This window comes from Meleagris gallopavo, chromosome 3 (assembly GCF_905368555.1).
Source record: "Meleagris gallopavo chromosome 3, MGAL_WU_HG_1.1, whole genome shotgun sequence".
Lineage (NCBI taxonomy): Eukaryota > Metazoa > Chordata > Aves > Galliformes > Phasianidae > Meleagris > Meleagris gallopavo.
This window is the reverse complement of record NC_139406.1, coordinates 81,433,459-81,451,565: the sequence shown is the minus strand read 5'-3', so window position 1 is coordinate 81,451,565 and position 18,107 is coordinate 81,433,459. Positions and strand designations below refer to the sequence as shown.

Genomic DNA, 18,107 nt, shown 5'->3' with positions numbered 1-18,107 from the left:
GATTAATTCTTTAGGTCACACTCTGATCATTTCCTGTCAAACATCTGCAGAGGATCAAGTTATTCTTCACAGTTTTACCATAACATTTTGCTTTTATTTCTTTCAGAGACATTTTGTGATTTATTTTGTTTTTAATTCAATGATCCAATTTCAGTTTGAGGTGGACCAGCCCTTATACATTAAGCTAGAAAAAATTTGATACCATTATTGCTCATGCTTCATTTCTGAATTCACTGCTAAGCATTTTTTGCTGACATTGTTGTTTCTGCACAACTTTTTTGCCTGGACTCTCACTCTATTCTCCCTGAAGTCATTGAGTTGGAATCTCCATCACTTTGGTGAATCATTATGCTGTGCATAAGGAAGAAATATGCAATAGCCAGACAGTAGGAAAAAAGTACATTGCATTTCAATATTGCTGTGATTGAGTTTAAACACAAGCAAGGATTCGTACAAATCAGCATAATTGGGTTTTGGTGTTCTTGGCAGGTTTTGGGTTTGGTGTTTGTTTTTTTGTTTTGTTTTGTTTTTTTTTTTAACCTCCTTTTTGTCAACTTCATTGACTGAGACATTTTGCCTTCCCAGTTTTCTAGCAAAAAATATTACAATAAGTGAATGGCAAGAGCTTCCCACAAGTGCTAGATGAAACTGTATTTTGCTCTGACACAAACTACACTGACACAACCAAATAATTTAAAGCTTGAAATAGATGTTGCTGCCCATTCTAGATGAGCTTCTCATGATAAACAATATTACGTTTTGCCAGAAGATTAACTCCTCACAACTAGACAAAAGCTTTTTTTCCCATTGAAGTATTTCAAATTATTTCAAATACAAGACCCTCCTTAGGACAGAGATAAGTTATGATATCACAATTACAGAAGAATATCCATTTCATTTTAGTTAGGAGTTAACACTAATTATGTCTGTCTTGCAGGCAAGATGACATGATGTCACACACAGATAAATGCATTAAAAACAGTCATATGAAATAAGATCTATTTAAATATGCACCCACCCACACAAATACATGCACACAATTTTATTTCATTTTTTTAACTAGGGCACCCAGTGGGGATGTAAAGGTAGTATGATTTATTTTTTTTTTTTTAAATGCAGGTTCAAAGCCTGCTTTTATGCTATTCATAGTGGTAGTTAGTGCTTACTGTATAAAGTGATAAAACAGAATACAGAACTAGAAGTGATCCCTCTGTTGTAGAAACTCCCCAATATTCATGGAGATACTGATTTTTCCCTTCTGTTCAACCCAAACACTCTGGAAACAAGATCTGAAGTAACGATTTAAAGAAAATCTATGCAGTGGCCAAGTTAAACAAAGAAGCTGGTTGTTATTAGAATATCACCCAAGTCACATCTGACCTTCTGGAGCTGGTTTACTCGCGTTTGTTTTTTCTGGATCCTTCACTTTGGATTTACTTGTTTCTTTTCTTCTCTCTATATCTTTAACTAGAAAAATAAGGGGAAAAATAAATCAATAAAACCAGAAACAGAGCAATGGAAGCACGTTGTTTTCCTCTTTCAAATATAAAGATTTCACACAATATCTTGCAGTATACCTAGTAATAAGTGACTGTTGCTCTCACTCTCTTTGGGTTTATTACTTCATGATTCTGCCCCCCACTCCCTTCTATCGACATTAAAGTTCTCAAAAGTGATTCTCATTCAGGAGAGTCCAAATACAGTGACATCAGCATCTAAGCCTATAATAAGAGTCAGCACTGGAAATATAACTACAGAAGTTGGCAAAGTTAGTTGGGCAAAGTCCAGTACTGCAAAGTTCTACTGCAGGTCATCCAGCACAGGATCACATAAGCCAGCTATTACATTATCTTCTTTGCAAAAATCAGTTTAAATCCCATGCCCAAATCTGTGTTCAGGGCACCAAGTATTCCCACAACAGCAGAGTTGTTCCAAAGCTTACACTTCAATAGTTTCCTGTCTTTCAAGAGCGTAGGATACCTCCCTCTTTAGGTCTTAGATTTCTCATAAAAGCCTAGCAGAATCTAGCTTGATTAGCTATTCTTAATATTTTTATTAATAGCCAGTATCTCCCTACTCCAATGTAGTTTGAAAGATTTTGCAAAAAATCACTGCAAAAGTCATATACTACTGAAAAGAATTATATCTATCTATCTATCTATCTATAAGAGGAATAAATACAGAATTTTCTTTGAATGTTAATTGGTGTCAAAATCCCTGCAATCTACAATGGCCAGGAACAGCTTGGGAAAAATAAAAGAAAAAAAAAAAAAAGGTATTTCATAGAAAGCAAAATTTTACCCCAGTTAAAAACCTTAGCTTATGTAGACCTGGATTAGGACCAACATTCATTCAAGTAGGCACCAAATCTTAGCCTGGATCAGAGTCACTCTGTGCTACGTTCTTCCCAAAACATTGTGAGAAAGTGAAAGACTATCTGTTATCTCTTGAAACACACAATATAAAAAGGACAACACGGGTATTCTGTTTTACAGAAGTGAAACCAAAGCCAAATGGATTACACTGATTTAAACCAACTGCATGTGGAGTATCTGAAACAGCATTCTCTCAAGTCTCAATCCAAAATACAATCACAAGACCATCTTAAGGTCTTATGAAGACAACAAGCCATTGTCAAATCTCTGAATAAGAAAATCCTCTCCAAAACTAACAACATCATCATTCCAGATACAGAACTAAGGATACTGGTCAAAAAAGTAACTTTTTTTTTTTAAAAAACTCCATTCTAATTAAAATAAAAGAGGTAAAATAGGCAGAGAAGCACTAAACAAAAAGGACACCACTGCTTAGCAAGTAAGAGTGTTCCTTTAAATAATGACTACGAGCAAACATCACTAGGGAGGTGCTGATGGCCCTTCTAATCCTAATACTGCAGAGGAGTGAGTCTGTAGAGAAATGGAACAGAAGTCTTGAAATTCTCCCAGGAGATAAGTCAGTCACATTGTGACAGATTTTTGGTTGGGGAAAGCCCTTTCATCAAAATAACAACAATCTGAATGCATAAGAAAGTTATACAAAAAGACATCAGGTTTTTTTTTACATGTTCACACAGGCAATGAACTTACCAACTACATTTTTACAGATGCATCTTAAAAAGAAGAAATCTCCCAGTGATCTTGCATAATAATTTACAAGCAACAACAGAAGAAGAAAGCATATCTAACTATATAAAAGGAATACTCTTAACAATAAAATTTTATTGTAGCATCAAGAAGAACTCTTTGTTCATCAGACAATTCCAGTGCATAAGATACACATTTCCAGAGCATTAAAATCCAGGATATTCTCAAAGTTTTGAATTTGTTTGCTCTCTTCTCGTCTTTAGAGTCAACGACCACTTGTCAGAGAAGGGGAAAAACATGGAATACAGGATAAGAGGAAGGAAGTTTTTGTATACGCATCTTTCCTGGTTTTATTTATGTAAGGCATCATTCATATGGGCAAATGAAATTCCCATCTTGTTAAGTTTTATATGTTTTCATTGGCAGCAGAGAAGGAGTATACTAAACAGAACTTAACTTCCACATTGTTAAATCAAGCTGCCAGCTCTGCATTTCCTGAGGAATAGAGCTAGTTTAAAATAGAACCACACCTATCTTATAGAAGCTGGTATAGCTTTCTGAGGGTTTAATGCTGAAGTAATCTGTGATTTTGTGGGTTTCCTAAGTGGGATGGTACTTAAAAGAATAAATACACAGTAGCAATGATAAAAAGCTAGAAAAACTCTGATACACAGCACATCAAGCAGTCAGCATATTTTGTCTCATGTTCATTTTAAGAGTAAAGTGATTTAGCAATCAGAGCAAGCAACATCCTCCACAAACCGTTATTAAGACATTTAGCATCAAGGGAATTAATTCAGCATGATTTCAACTACACCTCCAAACTGACACATTTTTCTTTTCATTGACCAAACTGACAGTGCTACTTAAGATGCAAATGAAGACAAATCAGTGTTTTGTTTGAATTTCTTAATAACACTATATTTTCACTTTAATAGAAATATTAAGAACATGAATAAGTCAGATAAGAGCCTTAAGCTTAGTTTGTAAACATATTTGACAGTTTAAGACCAGTAAGAATTTAGCCTTTCATAGTATCATAGAACAACTAACTATTTGTCAGTTGGTACAGCTACACAAATCTTTAATAAAAACATTTGGAAGCAGGGAGGAAAACTTTCTGATATATCAGATTACTACACTTCCCTTCTCATTTCCACTCACTGAAGATTCTCTTCCAAAAGACACTGGCTAATTTCATAAAGGAATGGCAAAGACAGGCATTCCAAACCAAAAGAAACAAAGATAGTCCAAAGCAAGAAACTCCTGTGCAATTGCATTAATTCAGGCTTCCAACTGAAGCTGTATCAGATGAAGTCTGTGGTTCCAAACAACCTTTTACCAACAGAAGAAACTGTATTTCCATTATTACTTTAAATATCAGTTTGTTACAGCTTCATAAATTAGGCTGAATGGTTGATCTACTCTGCATGTCAGGTATTAAAGATACATACTTCTGAACTGGCCTTGGGCTGGCTTACTCTCCTTGTCATCACTGAACGCAATGATCTGAAGGGCATAGTTTTGATCTGGAATGAGACCCTGAATAATTGCTTTGGTTGCAGTGTTTTGAAGAATTAGTTGATTGGTTTTTCCACCTGTAACAGAAAAGATTAAAAAAAAAAAAAAGCAAAGATGTAATTACTTTTTTGTAGAAAGGTAAATGTAGTGAGTTAAAACCACCTCAAACTCTCCTAAGACCCAAGTGTACTTTATTGTCCGCTTCTGGAACTATCCAGACTAGACTAGGCCAGATGACATCACCAAAAAGCAAGAAGTCACACAGCCTGACCAGAAAGAAACCAAGTTTTTAGATTCCAAATCAACCAATCAGCCAACAAACATTCCAGTCAGTCCTTGCATCTGTATCTAGGTCTCACAGAATAGCCAGCATTTTTCTTCTAATAGTAGTGTCAGATAAGTATTTGGGCAATGAGACGAAACACTTTATTAAAAGTAAAAAAATCAAATAATCAGCTCACAAAGCAGGAAAGTACTTTTTGCAACAAAAATTACAGACTAAAGATTAATGATATGAAATCACAGAACTATGCAAGCTGAAAGGAACCTCTGAGGTTTCTCAGAATCACAAAACGGTTGATGTTGGAAGGGACTTCCAGGCCTCATTTTGTACAACTAAAGCAGGGCAACCTGCATCCACTTGCCCAAGACTACATCCAGACAGCTTTCTAATACCTCCAAGGAAAGAAGCTCCACAGCTTCCCTGGGCCACCTGTGACAGTGCTTGGTCACCCACGCAGTAAAGAAGTGCTTCCTCATGCTCCTGATGAAACACCTCCTGCATTGCAGTGCATGCATATTGTTGCTTGCCCTGGCACTGGGCACCATTAAGAACAACCCAGTTACTTTTTTTTCCATTCTCCCTTCAGGGGTTTCTGCAAATTTGAATTTGCACTTGTTTCATAAGATTTTCATAAATTTCTTTTATGAAACTTTGTAAGGTTTCTGTCAGCCCAGTTCTCAGCTGTCCAGATCCTTTTGAACAGCAACCCTGACTTCTAGCCTGTCAATCATTCCCTCCAAATTGATACAAAACTTGCTGAGAAGGTGGTCTCACCCATCATCCAAGAGAAGTATTATATGATACCATTAAGAAACATGCTGTCTGATGATGAGGTTCATAAAGCATAATAAAATGAAAAATAATATGGAAATGCACACAGCAGAATAGCTGTTTCACAGACTTCCATTCTGCCCCTTTTTTTGGAGACTTTATACAAGAAGAGGTATTTTAGCTAAATGTAAATACATATAGAAGTAGTACCTCCATAAGATAGCCTTATATAGCCACTTCATCTTCTGTTTTTAAAAATGCTTTTGAATGAAAACCTGAAAGTATAATTTCATGCTCATGTTTGTTCTAAAATCTTGTTCTGAGAAGTTTACCATGGGAGAAGGCCCAGGGAGATCCATCTCAAAGCTCTGACTGAAATAGCATTCCTGTGTTCTCCTTCAAGCACTTCCTACAGTCTTCCTTACACCCGGTGGAAGAAAGGTAAAGTTGAGCAGTGACAATCCCAAGGACTACATATGAAGTACAGCTACCATCAGTTCCCATATTCTGTGCCTAGGACTACCCTGTGCTTCAACGAATTTCACTCTTCTGTTGAATGGCCAATACTCTTACCCACAGTTTGCTCACAGTTCCTTATCCCTAAAAGGTGACATTAGCCTCAGGAAAGCTGCCTAACCTTAGGTCTAGATGCCAACAGTCATTTTACCTTACAAGAGAATATACAGATTTTCATTTTACCTGAACTTGGAGTGACAAGCAGCTTATATCCACTGAATTGCCCTCTGGGGGCTTTCCAAGAGATCTGTACACTGTCAGGATTGACTACATTATACCTTAGCCTTGTTGGTGGGGACACTGCAAGTGGGGAAAGAAAACAACGTTTAAATTCAAATAAAGGAAATCATCAATTTTAAACATTAAAACAAACATGTAGGAAGACGACACAAAATTTTTAACAAAGGATGCAAGTTATTCCAAATGTCACATATCAGTTTATTAGTTTGTAAAACGACGTCCCCAGGTGCACTACTTCCCTCAGACATACCTTTTATTTAACTGTTTACAAAAACAAGCTAACAACTTAGCAGAGGACAGGAAAACAAACAGTGTTAGATGTTAAGACTCTAGTTTAGCAGGCAAAGCTGGTAATACAAATGCTCTTTGTTAATACAACGGAATTCAAATTGCTCTCCCTGCTTATGCTGACAGTGTGTGTTACATAGACAGCCTCTTTCACTTCACATCATTGTGGGTGTTGCCCCACATTTGAAGTCACTCAGGGCCAAATTTTCAAAGCCTTGTGAAGGCACTGTAACCAAGAGGAAAGACAGGCATGCACAAGGCAGAAGGAGCATCAGCTGCCCAGTTTACAAACCTAGCCACAGGGACAAACATTTGCCCAGTTGCAAACACTGCTTTGGTCTCATCACCAGAAAACATGCACAGGATAGTAAAGATTCAGGTAGGGGGCACTTTGGAAATGGCAAACAAATCTGGCCTTCCTTTGTCTTGTGCCATCACATGGGTTTCAATCAGAAGGAGCAGGTGAAATGAATAAAAGCATGAAAGACATGACATTTCAGTGAAGTAACACACAGAGGAACAAACAGAAAATCCACCCTAGACTGCTATGCAATATCAGCAGTATGGTGCACATGTACATTAACTGGCCCCTCACTGTGAGCATCCTTCTACTTTGGCAATTGTTAGACAGAGTATTTCTCTTCTACTCCAGGGAGCCACATCCCCCTTTCACAGCAGACAACTAATGCACAGCTGCTAGTTGTGCAGTCTGTGATATTCAAGGCTGCCAATAAGGGTGAATCTTTATACTTCTGAATAGGTTTGGGCTCATACAGAACTAACTGATCTAAAGCGAAAGGCAGCCAGGGAAGCCATCTGGAGGCTGAGCAATAAGAAGGGTTAGAAAAGCTTACTTAAGTCCTTCACAGACATTACCCCTCCTTTTCCTACTACCTCCACAGCCCACAAAACATTTTCCTTTATTTTTCAGTCTCTTTATGCATGCCTCTTGTCACTACCATCTTTAAGGTTTCTGTTGGCACATCGAAAAAAGAAGGAAAATTATCTGAAAGAGTTGGGAGAAGCGCCAGTTTCTTTGCCTTAGAGCCCAATAGAGCTCTCAACTGACCGGGCCCACGGCCACGTTTTTTGGTGCACTACACATAATATGCCAATAATTTTTACAATATTTTTGAGATTTAAGAACTACAGCATATGGAGCATCTGAGTCTACAAGGCAGAACGTGCTATCCAGGAGTCTCTGGCCTCTCCATTTGACCTGCTGCAGTCAATGCAGGTCTGGCAACAGCAGCAGCCAAAGACCTCTCCTTAATTGATTACTTTTTCCGACTCGTTTCTTCTTCCAAGAGCTTGCAGAAGAAAGGAGAAGGAAAGAGGCAAGCTGTAATGTTTTTGACATCTGAAGTGGGGGATTTTTAAATGTCATCTAACAAAAATATTTTGTGTCCTAGAAGTCTGGAGCTTTAGCACAAGATATTTGTGCTAACCCACCAATCCATAAGGGAAAGCTTTGTTCTGTTCCTCTCTGCATTGAGTGATTTCACACCAGAACACAGAAAAAGTTGAGTACATAGCATCAAGAGCAGCTTAGTAACATCTCAGCACTCCCAAAGATTTGAAAGAACAAGCTCAGGAGAGAGGCAAGGGGACAGAAGCAGCAGGTAGCAAATCAATTCCATATATGCAAAATTGTTCTGATTTGCAGCATTGGGCATATACCCAAACAGTCCATTCCCTTATTTGCTGGGCACAATCTTGTCAGACTAGCCTTCAAACTGCCTGCCACCTCCCAGGGGTTTGGAAGAAAGACTGCAAGTAGGAGCACGTGCAGGAATCACTGTGAATGCAATATCAGTTCTTTGAAAATTTGGCCCCGGTACTGCAAAAATATTTTGGTGGGCAGGCTTCTGCAAGAATATTCAGCATGCTATAATTGTAGTAAAATGACAGAGACTATGGCAAAAAGTTTTGAAAGCCAAGCAGACTGCAGTTATGGATTACAGCTTTTAATTCATTCTCAAGATTCATTCCATCTTTTGAACTATACATAAGTCATACTGAATTGGTGCTGAATGAACAAGAGTGACAAACCATACCTAGAAATTTGGAAAATATGCAATTCCTTTCATATTTATTTTGTCTGAGAAAAGAATCAAATAAACTTCTTACACTTGCATACTGTCTGCATTCGTTTCACTAGGATTAAGTGGTAAATTTGTATGGGGCTTAAGAGGCAGAGTAGAGAGCAATCATAACCAAAAAACACGTACTGACAAAGAAAACCAAACCTCACATCTTTGGATTTCAGGTTTTTATTTTTATTTTTTCCTCTGCCATCTTCCTCCTTCCCCTGTCATTCCATCCTGCTTTCAACTTAATCGATGAAAGCACTTTCTAACAAAGAAGCATAGTCCTGGCCTAATTGCTATTAGCCATCACCAAACCCAGTAAATTTTGGGAACCCCTAAAAACCAATCACAGATCTTACAAGAAAAGAAGGACACAATCACCAGAGGCTTTTCTGTTTACTACAGAGTTATAATGTGAAAGACTAGAAAAGTTGTGCCACAATAGTCTTTACATAACTAGCCAATTTTCAGTGGGTATTTTTTTGCATCAAGGGTGGCACTGCAGAGGAATACATATTCCCATACAGCAATGAACCATAAGGAAAAAAGAATTTTTCACCAAACTGAAACAAATTCAGCTGTGTCATAGCTGTGCAAAGACTAATGTTCTGGCACAGAGAAGTACATACAGCTAAGGAAGTTAAAAATCTAACACTTGAACAGACAACGAAATATTGATGGGAATTACTACACATTCACCAACCTGAAGAGGATATCTTTATTTCTTTGGACCTTTATTGTCTGTGGAACAAAATCTCACTTCTTGCAGAGAGGGGAAAAAAAATTAATCCAAGCTGAGTCAGTTAACTGATAAAAATCAGTAGCTAGAGCTTGTTAAGTGGCTTTACAGGAATGCAAAAGTGAATGGCCGTCAGCAACATCAGAGCAGTCACCCAAGAGAAAACTAAAGACAAGTTCAAGGCTTCGGTTTATGGAACCAGATAGATCAGTGCTTCAAATGCATTATTCTTATGGACAAGTCAGGAAAGAGAGTTCTGAACTATTCAGCATTTTAATGCAAATGAAAAACACCATGAACTGCATATCTGCAGCTGTCTCAGGGACATCCAATACTCTAAAACTGGATGTTAACTATACCTTGCAGCTTCCAATGTACTTTCATCTTAAGAATTGAACCGAACAAGTTAATATGCATTGCATTTACATTAGTAACACATGGAAATTATTGCTAAGCAGACAAGTTTCCATCTTTAAATTAAGAAGGAAAATACCTAAAGAAAGTTACTTTATGAATAAATGGAAAATTCTGAAGCTTTCTCTTGCCTGTGTACTATATAAAAAATTAAGTACATGAAAAATGGAATTTTTGTGGCTGTTGTTCATGTGACGTTATGGTGAAGAAAGAAATGGCAGTGATGAAAGAACAACCATTGTTGAGGAAAACTGAATATGATAGTATATATGGCATTCAAACAATAAATGAGAAAACCATGTAGCTCAATATAGTAACTCCTCAGCTGAAGGAATAAGTTGTAGCTTCAGGCATGTTCACTTGCAAGTCCCAAACATTTTCTTCTTTCCAAGAAGTCACCAAGTTACACACCTTTAACAGATCATCTTTGCAAAAGGAGGAAAACAAGCTGGGACTAATACCAGCTCTTCCTATACCTTGGCAGAGCCTGCATTTTCTTAAATCAGACAAGCATACAGTATGTGATGCATTAAATTGTAAATAGCTGGCCAGAGTTATTATAAGGAGTGGCAATCTTAAGAAAAGGTATTTGAGAAACATCTTACTAACTTCACTGTAAGAAGAGACGTTTTTATTCTGTGAAAATGGATTAGAGATTTCATATCACCTCATTCAACACCACCACAGTCATTCTGGGCCAAAGCAATACTCCACTTAGCTTAGTATGTAACTGCTGACAACATTCAGTAGTTGATGCTTGCTGAAAGAATATAAGAACAAGGGAAGTATTGTTCTTTACTCAGCAAGTACACCAACTCTGGCTTCTGCTGGTGCAGTGATTGTGGAAAAAAAGCCTCTCTGACCATCATCTCATTGGACTGATTAAACCAAAGCTTGGAAAAAAAGCAGGGGGAAGAACACGGCTTCTCAAGTTCAAGAAATTACATACAACTGCATGGAGATGAACCTCAATCCTGTTTCACGAATCTTAACCATATGTATCAGGACTGAAATTCAGAGACAGGAGAATACTGACCATATGCTTTGTTTTACTGGCTCATCAACTCAAAAACATTCTGTGCCTTATTTCAGACCAGACCTACTGCACTGAGCATTGGGAAAGCATATTTCTTCATTCAGTTCACATCACCACTTTAATATTACTGCTAACACGTGTCCCTAAGTTCTGGGAGAAGCTTGTAAAACACTTGCAGACGCCCAAACATCTATGTCAGTATGCTTCTCCAGTGCCCGAGTGCCACGCAGACTGGACAGCACAGCTACGTGCTTTAATCAGAAGTCAGAAAGCCTCAGGTTGCCACCATTTGGAGTGTGTTCATGAATAATGCAGTACACAATAGCCCTAGAAGAGCCCCAGGATCAAATTCTGCTCCCACTTATGTCTCAGCAGCCTCAATCAAAGGGATTACATAAACGTAATTTTGAGAGAAAGTTATTTCTTGAGAAATCATAGAAACCCATTGGTATTGTCCCTCCCTCCTTTCCCGTGCAATATGATAAGTTCCCTAGAAATCAAACCACTATCCATCTGATCTAACAAATACATACGCCTAAAAATCTCACTAGTATTTTTTTAATATTCATAAAGGAGATTGAAGAAAAACCTGCAGTAGCAGTACTGTGTGATACTATACGATGTGTTACTTCAGTTATTGTTTCAACAAAGACAAAAAGTAAATTCTATGAGTTTAACATCAAGGCCAGTCCTTCAAACTTTCTTGATCACATAGAGGGCAGTCACAGCAATTTCTGACAAGTAGTTTCAAAATGAGTTATACAGAACACTTTCTTTACTCTTATTTACAAGAGATGCCCAAGCTTGCAAGCAGAATGATTTATGATATTTCAGATACAAGATTCAATAGAAGTACACACGAATTCAAAGTTCTTCTCTTCCCAAGATCAACAGCAAAACCCCTGCTTTGTTCCAGTAATATCAGATCAACATCCCAACAGAAGGAAGCAACACCTGCATTTGGAATAAAGAAGTCTATTTCTGCACATCAGAGTTATCTAGTAAAAAGCTCCGTCTTTTTATTGATTGCTTACCTTGGCCCTGGGCGTCACTGACAGAGTAAGCTGCAACAGCTAAAAAAGCCAAGAGGAAGCAGCTCTGTACCTCATTCCAACACAGCATCTTTTCCCACTTGATGTATACAGTATCAGCCGGTCTGAGAACACAGAAGAGAAATATTTAATGAACCTGTAAATCTAAGGTATACACTTCAATGGAAAGTGTAGCCAAAAACTGATTCCACTGAACAAAAAAACACAGTACAGCTAGGAGTTTGTTATGGATATCAGTGAAGCAAAGATTACATCCTGAGAACAGCTACTAATCAAACTGTTTTGCTTAAGACAGAGGAGCACTGGACAGTCCTAAAAATTGGTCCCATGCAAAGAGAAAATATTTTTTGCAAGGCTTGTTAGTATTGGAAGTAGTGCTCGCTATGTATGCATAACAAGGTAAAATGGGCATCTCTACACAATCAAGTGTTGCAAGCCCCTTAACAAGATACCTATGATAGAGAATTCTCAATCCCTAGATAAAGCAGAACTTAAAAAGACTACCATAAAATATCAAAAGTATATATAATATCCCCAGTGACTTAATTTACTAGTCAGTTCAACTAAGCCATTTCATACATCAGCTGTAAAAAGGGCAGAATTTTGTTCCGAATAAACAAGTTCTCTTTTCACTGTGCACTAGAGCCTACCCTGTTTATCCTATTTTTATCTTATTCAGCATTCTCTGTTGTACTATCTGGCACTTACATGGACTAAAGCAGATACTATCCAGAAGGCATGCAGGGTATCAGCTGAGTAAGTACTAACTCTATGTGTAGGCAATGCCGTGGTCAAAATTATTTACTCTAACTCAATGCATTACAAACATCAACTTTCAATACTTTCCAGCTGAATTACTCAACATATAAAGATGTACCTTTGAAGATTCATAAACACTTAAAAACATGATATTATGAACATGTTTATCTACTATTCAAGTAGCTTTAGTCAAGTTTCTTAAAAATTTTTGCTGCCCTCTCCTGTTAGTATTTTACTGGAGAATTAAACTAAGCTTAGTAACACTAATTCTGTTGCTGTCAAAGACTCAGCATCTGAAAGTTTACTTTGGTAAACTTTGGTTTACGCATTTCTGTTTTGCAAGTCCCTTCATTTCACTTCCCACGTCACTTTCTCTAATATTTTCAAAATACCACCATTTAATTTACCTTCCCTATTTTCATTGTCTTCTAAGGAAAGCATAACACAAGTGATCCAACCACTATCTAAGAATACAAGAGGCAGACTGAGGTACCTCAGCCAACAGATGACAGACATGTATGTCCTTCTCTCTCCAAACATTTACAATTCACATTAGTTATCCATGCACTTGGTAGGTCTAATGTCACAAATATCAGTCATGGACATTCGGTATACCACCTAGAAATACATAGTCTGCTTGATTATCTGAAGTTCTAACTCCAAAGGAGTTTAACTAAGTTTTAGCCAAATTATCAACAAGATCTGCACTACTTAGATCCATGCTTTGAATCCATCTCTTACACTGAATCGCAGAGATTGGAAAAAGACCACTAAGATCATCTAGTTCAACCATCAACTCATCAACGCCACACCCAATAAACAGTGTCCCTCATTGCCACAACGTCCCTTTTCTTGAACACCCCCAGGGGGACAGCGACTCCACCATCACCCTCAAGAAGCCAAATAAGATGCCCATGCTTCCTATACACAAATCCAAGGACTGGAGCCAGATGAGCCAGTACAGTCAGCCTATTGACAGGCAGTAGGAAAAAGGAAGAGAAAATCTGCATCCCTTGTGCAACTTACACTGAATACTGAGGCTTCTCCTCACCTTAGAAATACAGCATTTAACACATAAATGTTGACTCTTCAAAGGACAGCTTGCAGCTCATTCTTTGATGCAGCCACCATTACGCGTGGATTTCTTCTCATGTAATAACCCAGATATTGAAATATTCACACACAGTTGTGGCTCACTTCCTCATTTGCTAGACTTGATATAAAACCTCCTCTCAAATAACAGCTATAAATACTGACTGACATGTAATCCTGTGCAGGAATACTCCCTCCTGCACTTTGTAGGAGAAAAGCCATTGCACAGAGAAATGTAAGATTTATTGACAGAAGTGCAACCGGTGCTGGAGAAAACACAACCTAGGCACGAGTTGACTTCTGCACTTGAGGAGGAGTGGCCCACAAAGGCAGAGACGAGTCTGCAGCCACCTCGTGACTGACATCACCTGGGAACGAGAAGAAACAACCTCCAGCTTTTTACACATTTCTCCTTTTGTTAACAATTCGGTAACAGAGTTATACGAATAGCTCTGGCAGCAGAGACCAAACTCCAGTCCCCATGCCAAGCCAAGATCCCTGCCCCGAGCACTGCTGCTCCCCACGCGCTCCGTGCTGCGGGCTGCCCGGGCTGTACGGGCTGTACACGCCTCGCAACGGGGCACCTTCCTCAGCGGAACGTGGTGGCTTTGAGGCCTCTCAGTCCGGGAGAAACCTGATGTACGTCCACGTGCCGTAGGCAAGACCTGCCAGAGGAGTGCCGTGTTTCCGGCTGCTACTCAAATACAGCCAAGGAACAGGGACCGAGCCACCAGGGTTACATCGCGGTAGCTTCTCACAGAGCAGCCCGACGCAGCGCTCAGCCGCGGCCTGGGAACGGCAGCGGACTCCGTGGGGTCGACGTCCCGCAGGCGAACAGAGCAGCGTGACCCGCTCGAGCGCTCCGCCGTGCTGAGGGATCCGCAGCCCCGCCGCCATGGAGGCCGCCCCCGCACGAGCAGGGCGGGAAGGCGGCGGGGGCTCGGCAGGGCGCCACAACCCGGCTCCGGCAGTCCCTGTGCGGCCACATCCCGCTCGTCTCCTGCAGCCCTCGCGGCGCGGCTCAGCCCGCCGCGAGGGGCCGCGGCTCGGCGCCATCCACCTGCAGCCCCACCCTCGCCGCCTCTTGACTCTCTTCGGGGCGCTCTCCGCTATCGGCTCCTACGAGCACCCCGTTTGAAAGCGCCTTCCAACTCGCACAACAGCGGGGCAGCGCGTTCCCTCTACCGAGCTGAGGCACGGGATCCCGTCGGAGCCAGCGGGAATCCCCTCCCGCGCGTGCCCGGGCAACGCGCTCACACCCACGGCAGCCGCTGGGGAAGCGATGAGCCCGGGCGCGCTCCGCAGCAGCCGCGGGAAGGAGGGAGGCTGCTCCGGGGAGGGGGGGGGGGAAATCTCTGTTCCCTCTTCCCCTCTTCGCCCCGCACCTCGCAGGTGCCCGCACAGCACTCCCGCTCGCAGCCAGCCCTGCCCGCCTCACCCCGGCCCCCGAGGCACAGACGCGGAGTTCGCACCGACCTGGGCGGGCAGCAGCGGGTGAGTCGGGGCCGGGGGTGCTGCCGCTCGCTCCCCTCCCTCCGACTGCTCTTCCCCTCACAGCGCCGCGTCCGATAAGGCGAGAGGGACGGGAGAGGAGGCGGGCAGTTATAGAGCAGAAGGTGGAAAGAAGGGGGGAAAGAGGCGCGCGGAGCCTGGCAGCCAGCGCCCGCCCCCGCTCCGGTCCCGGCGGTCCTCAGGTGCGCAGGTGCTGGGCTGCTCCTCTCAGCTCTTCTCAGCTCCTTCCCCTCTTTCCTGAGTCGCTCGTTCACTCCTTTGCGAATGATTTAAAATGATTTAAAAGGTGCCTGCTTCACGGTGCTGTAAGGAATGTATTTCCCCAGTGCTGCTCATTGTGATGTGCCGATCAGTGATTCATCGGGGAAATATTTATATAAAAGTGTTCCAGTGCTTGTCTGGCTTTGTTATAAACCTTGATTAAAAGCGGCGTAGTACATAAGCACGTTTTTACTGTCTATATAGACACAGCAAAGGGAAAGTGGAATTGCAGAACCTGCATTCGTTCAAAACTGTGGCTTACCTACAGTAGGCCCTGCTGAATTTACAACTGAGGTACTACTCATGGGGTCTTCAAGTCCCGAGAATTTAAAAGGTGGGGGAAAATATTCATTTCAATGTGCCTTGTCCTCCTTGTGAAGTTACAAATGGAATGGTGGAAGGATTGCAGTTAAGAACTGAGAGAAAAGGGATATGCATGCTTTGTGAATGCAGCAAAGCAGGACTGCTGCTACTGGGCTGGGCCCCAGTCTTGCAGCTCTCATCGCAAGTCACTGTGTGCAGTATCTCCCTGCTGAAGCTGCAGAAATGTTTAAATTTTAGAGGCACTCTTCTGAGTCTGGCTGGTTCCTAGAGCAAAGGTAAAGGAGCATTCCTAGATCTACCCAGCACATCCTGTTCACTGCAAGCATTCTGTGGCACCACCAGATGTGTGCTGTGATGAACACTTCGTACCAGTTAACAAGAGAGTCACTTACAAGATAATGTTCCTTCTGAAGCAATGAAGCGTTCAGCTCATTCATGATAAATGGGATACATTTTAGAATCATAGAATCACCAAGGTTGGAAAAGACCTACAAGTTCATCCAGTCCAACCGTCCACCCATCACCAATAGTTCTCCCTAAACCATGTCCCTCAACACAACGTCCAAACGTTCCTTGAACACCTCCAGGGTCGGTGACTTCACCACCTCCCTGGGCAGCCCATTCCATTTTCTACCTTTCCAGCCCCTAATTTATGGATTTAGCTAAATACTAGTAACCAGAAGCCAAGGAGGCAGACGGATAAGCCAAGGTGAAATACTCATAAAGACTTGGTAAACATAGAGAGATCAATCAGTCTCATCCGTGACTACTTTCTGGCTCATGTACTTCAGGGCATGACAAGGAGCAGTCTGCCAAAGGGAAAGTCTTGCTCACTCTCTCTTTTTTCTTTCTTCTTTTTTTCTTTTTTTCTTTTTTTTTTCTTTTTTTCTCTTTTCTCTTTTCTTTTTTCTTCTTTTTTTTCTTCCCTGTGTGAATGGTGCAGCATACAAAGTGCATGAGCTCCATCCTGTGGCTGCATCTAGTCAGTGTGCAGGGAGCTACACAAAGTCTGGAGGATCCCATTGCCCAGAACTCCCCAGCCTTCAAACGAATGAATGCTTTAACTCTGAGCCACCTCCACGCATCAGGAATTAAATTAGCATTTTACATTTATGTAAAGCATACGATTTCAAGGATAACTCTTCTGAATTTTTTGTATCAGTTTATTTTCCTTATTCACTATTTTATATTTTGCACCATTTGTCCTCCTTTCAGAGTATATCATGCTTGATATCACTGAGCTTTACTCGGCTTGCACTAGAAAGCACCATGGAAATCCTTGTGCAGCTACAAGGAAGAACTCGTGCTTCTTTGAAAGAGTTCATATGAGCTGCACATCTGGAAATATACTTACAAATACAGTACATACGTACAATATTAATATGCAAGTGATTTACCAATGTTTCCTTCTTGTCCTCTTTCTGAAAAACAAAACAAAACAAAACAAAAAAACAGTTTTGAGAAGATATTTACTACATGTGAACTAGTACCATGGATTGACCTTCCACTATTTTGAACTGGCCACGCTTCTGTGATTTGGAAAGAGCAACAATGATTTACAGCCAGCATGTTTTAAAAGTATTCAAACTGACATGATGTGAACATCCTTTGCTTGGCCAGTATAAATTCCACAACATTTATATCAATAGGATAACATGGGGAATTATTTTGAAAACACAGCTGGAAACAGTTCTGTGAATCCAACTTAAGTGCAAACAAAGAATGAAAGAATGGAATTATCGACTGGTCAGCTCAAAGTGCACTGAGCTGAAGGACTGTACAAGTGAAGCTAGTAAGGAATCACCGACAGCATTATTTGTGGAACGTAACCGAAAACCAACGTGATGGATAACTTTGTTGGTCCTGGGGAAGAATTACTTTAATTAATGATCCTCTGCTTTTTAGGACTTCTTTGGAATTTTTGTCTGGCTTTTTTTTTTTTTTTTTTTTTTTCCCCCAACGTAGTAATGGTTGCAATTTAATCACTGTGCCATTTTTTTTCACAAAAATTTCAGTAAATATCAAGTTTGTGTGCTTTTGTTACGTTGCAAATAATGAAAACCTAACTAGATCTTGTATTATTTTATTACAAAGATGTTTTAACATTTAACATTTTAGGGTTTTAT

The 18,107-nt window shown here is 40.4% G+C and overlaps 1 protein-coding gene across 7 annotated transcripts in view; it reads right to left on the bottom strand.

Annotated features, from left to right (window-relative positions):
• COL14A1 (collagen type XIV alpha 1 chain) overlaps window positions 1-15,527 on the bottom strand; it is a 116,901-nt gene extending 101,374 nt beyond the window's left edge. For 5 of the 7 annotated variants that reach the window (XM_010709271.4, XM_010709270.4, XM_010709272.4 and 2 more), the window contains exons 1-5: window positions 15,361-15,497; window positions 12,016-12,137; window positions 6,358-6,474; window positions 4,538-4,681; window positions 1,381-1,467 (exon numbers count right to left, since the gene is read on the bottom strand). In XM_010709271.4, the coding sequence (XP_010707573.1) occupies window positions 1,381-1,467; window positions 4,538-4,681; window positions 6,358-6,474; window positions 12,016-12,103 (436 nt within the window). In that variant the 5' untranslated portion in view covers window positions 12,104-12,137; window positions 15,361-15,497. Of the gene's footprint in view, window positions 1-1,380; window positions 1,468-4,537; window positions 4,682-6,357; window positions 6,475-12,015; window positions 12,138-13,843; window positions 13,867-15,360 lie in introns of those variants that run through there. The other 2 variants (XM_010709269.4, XM_019614230.3) reach the window with 2 other exon arrangements.
• Between the last annotated feature and the right edge of the window lie 2,580 nt (window positions 15,528-18,107).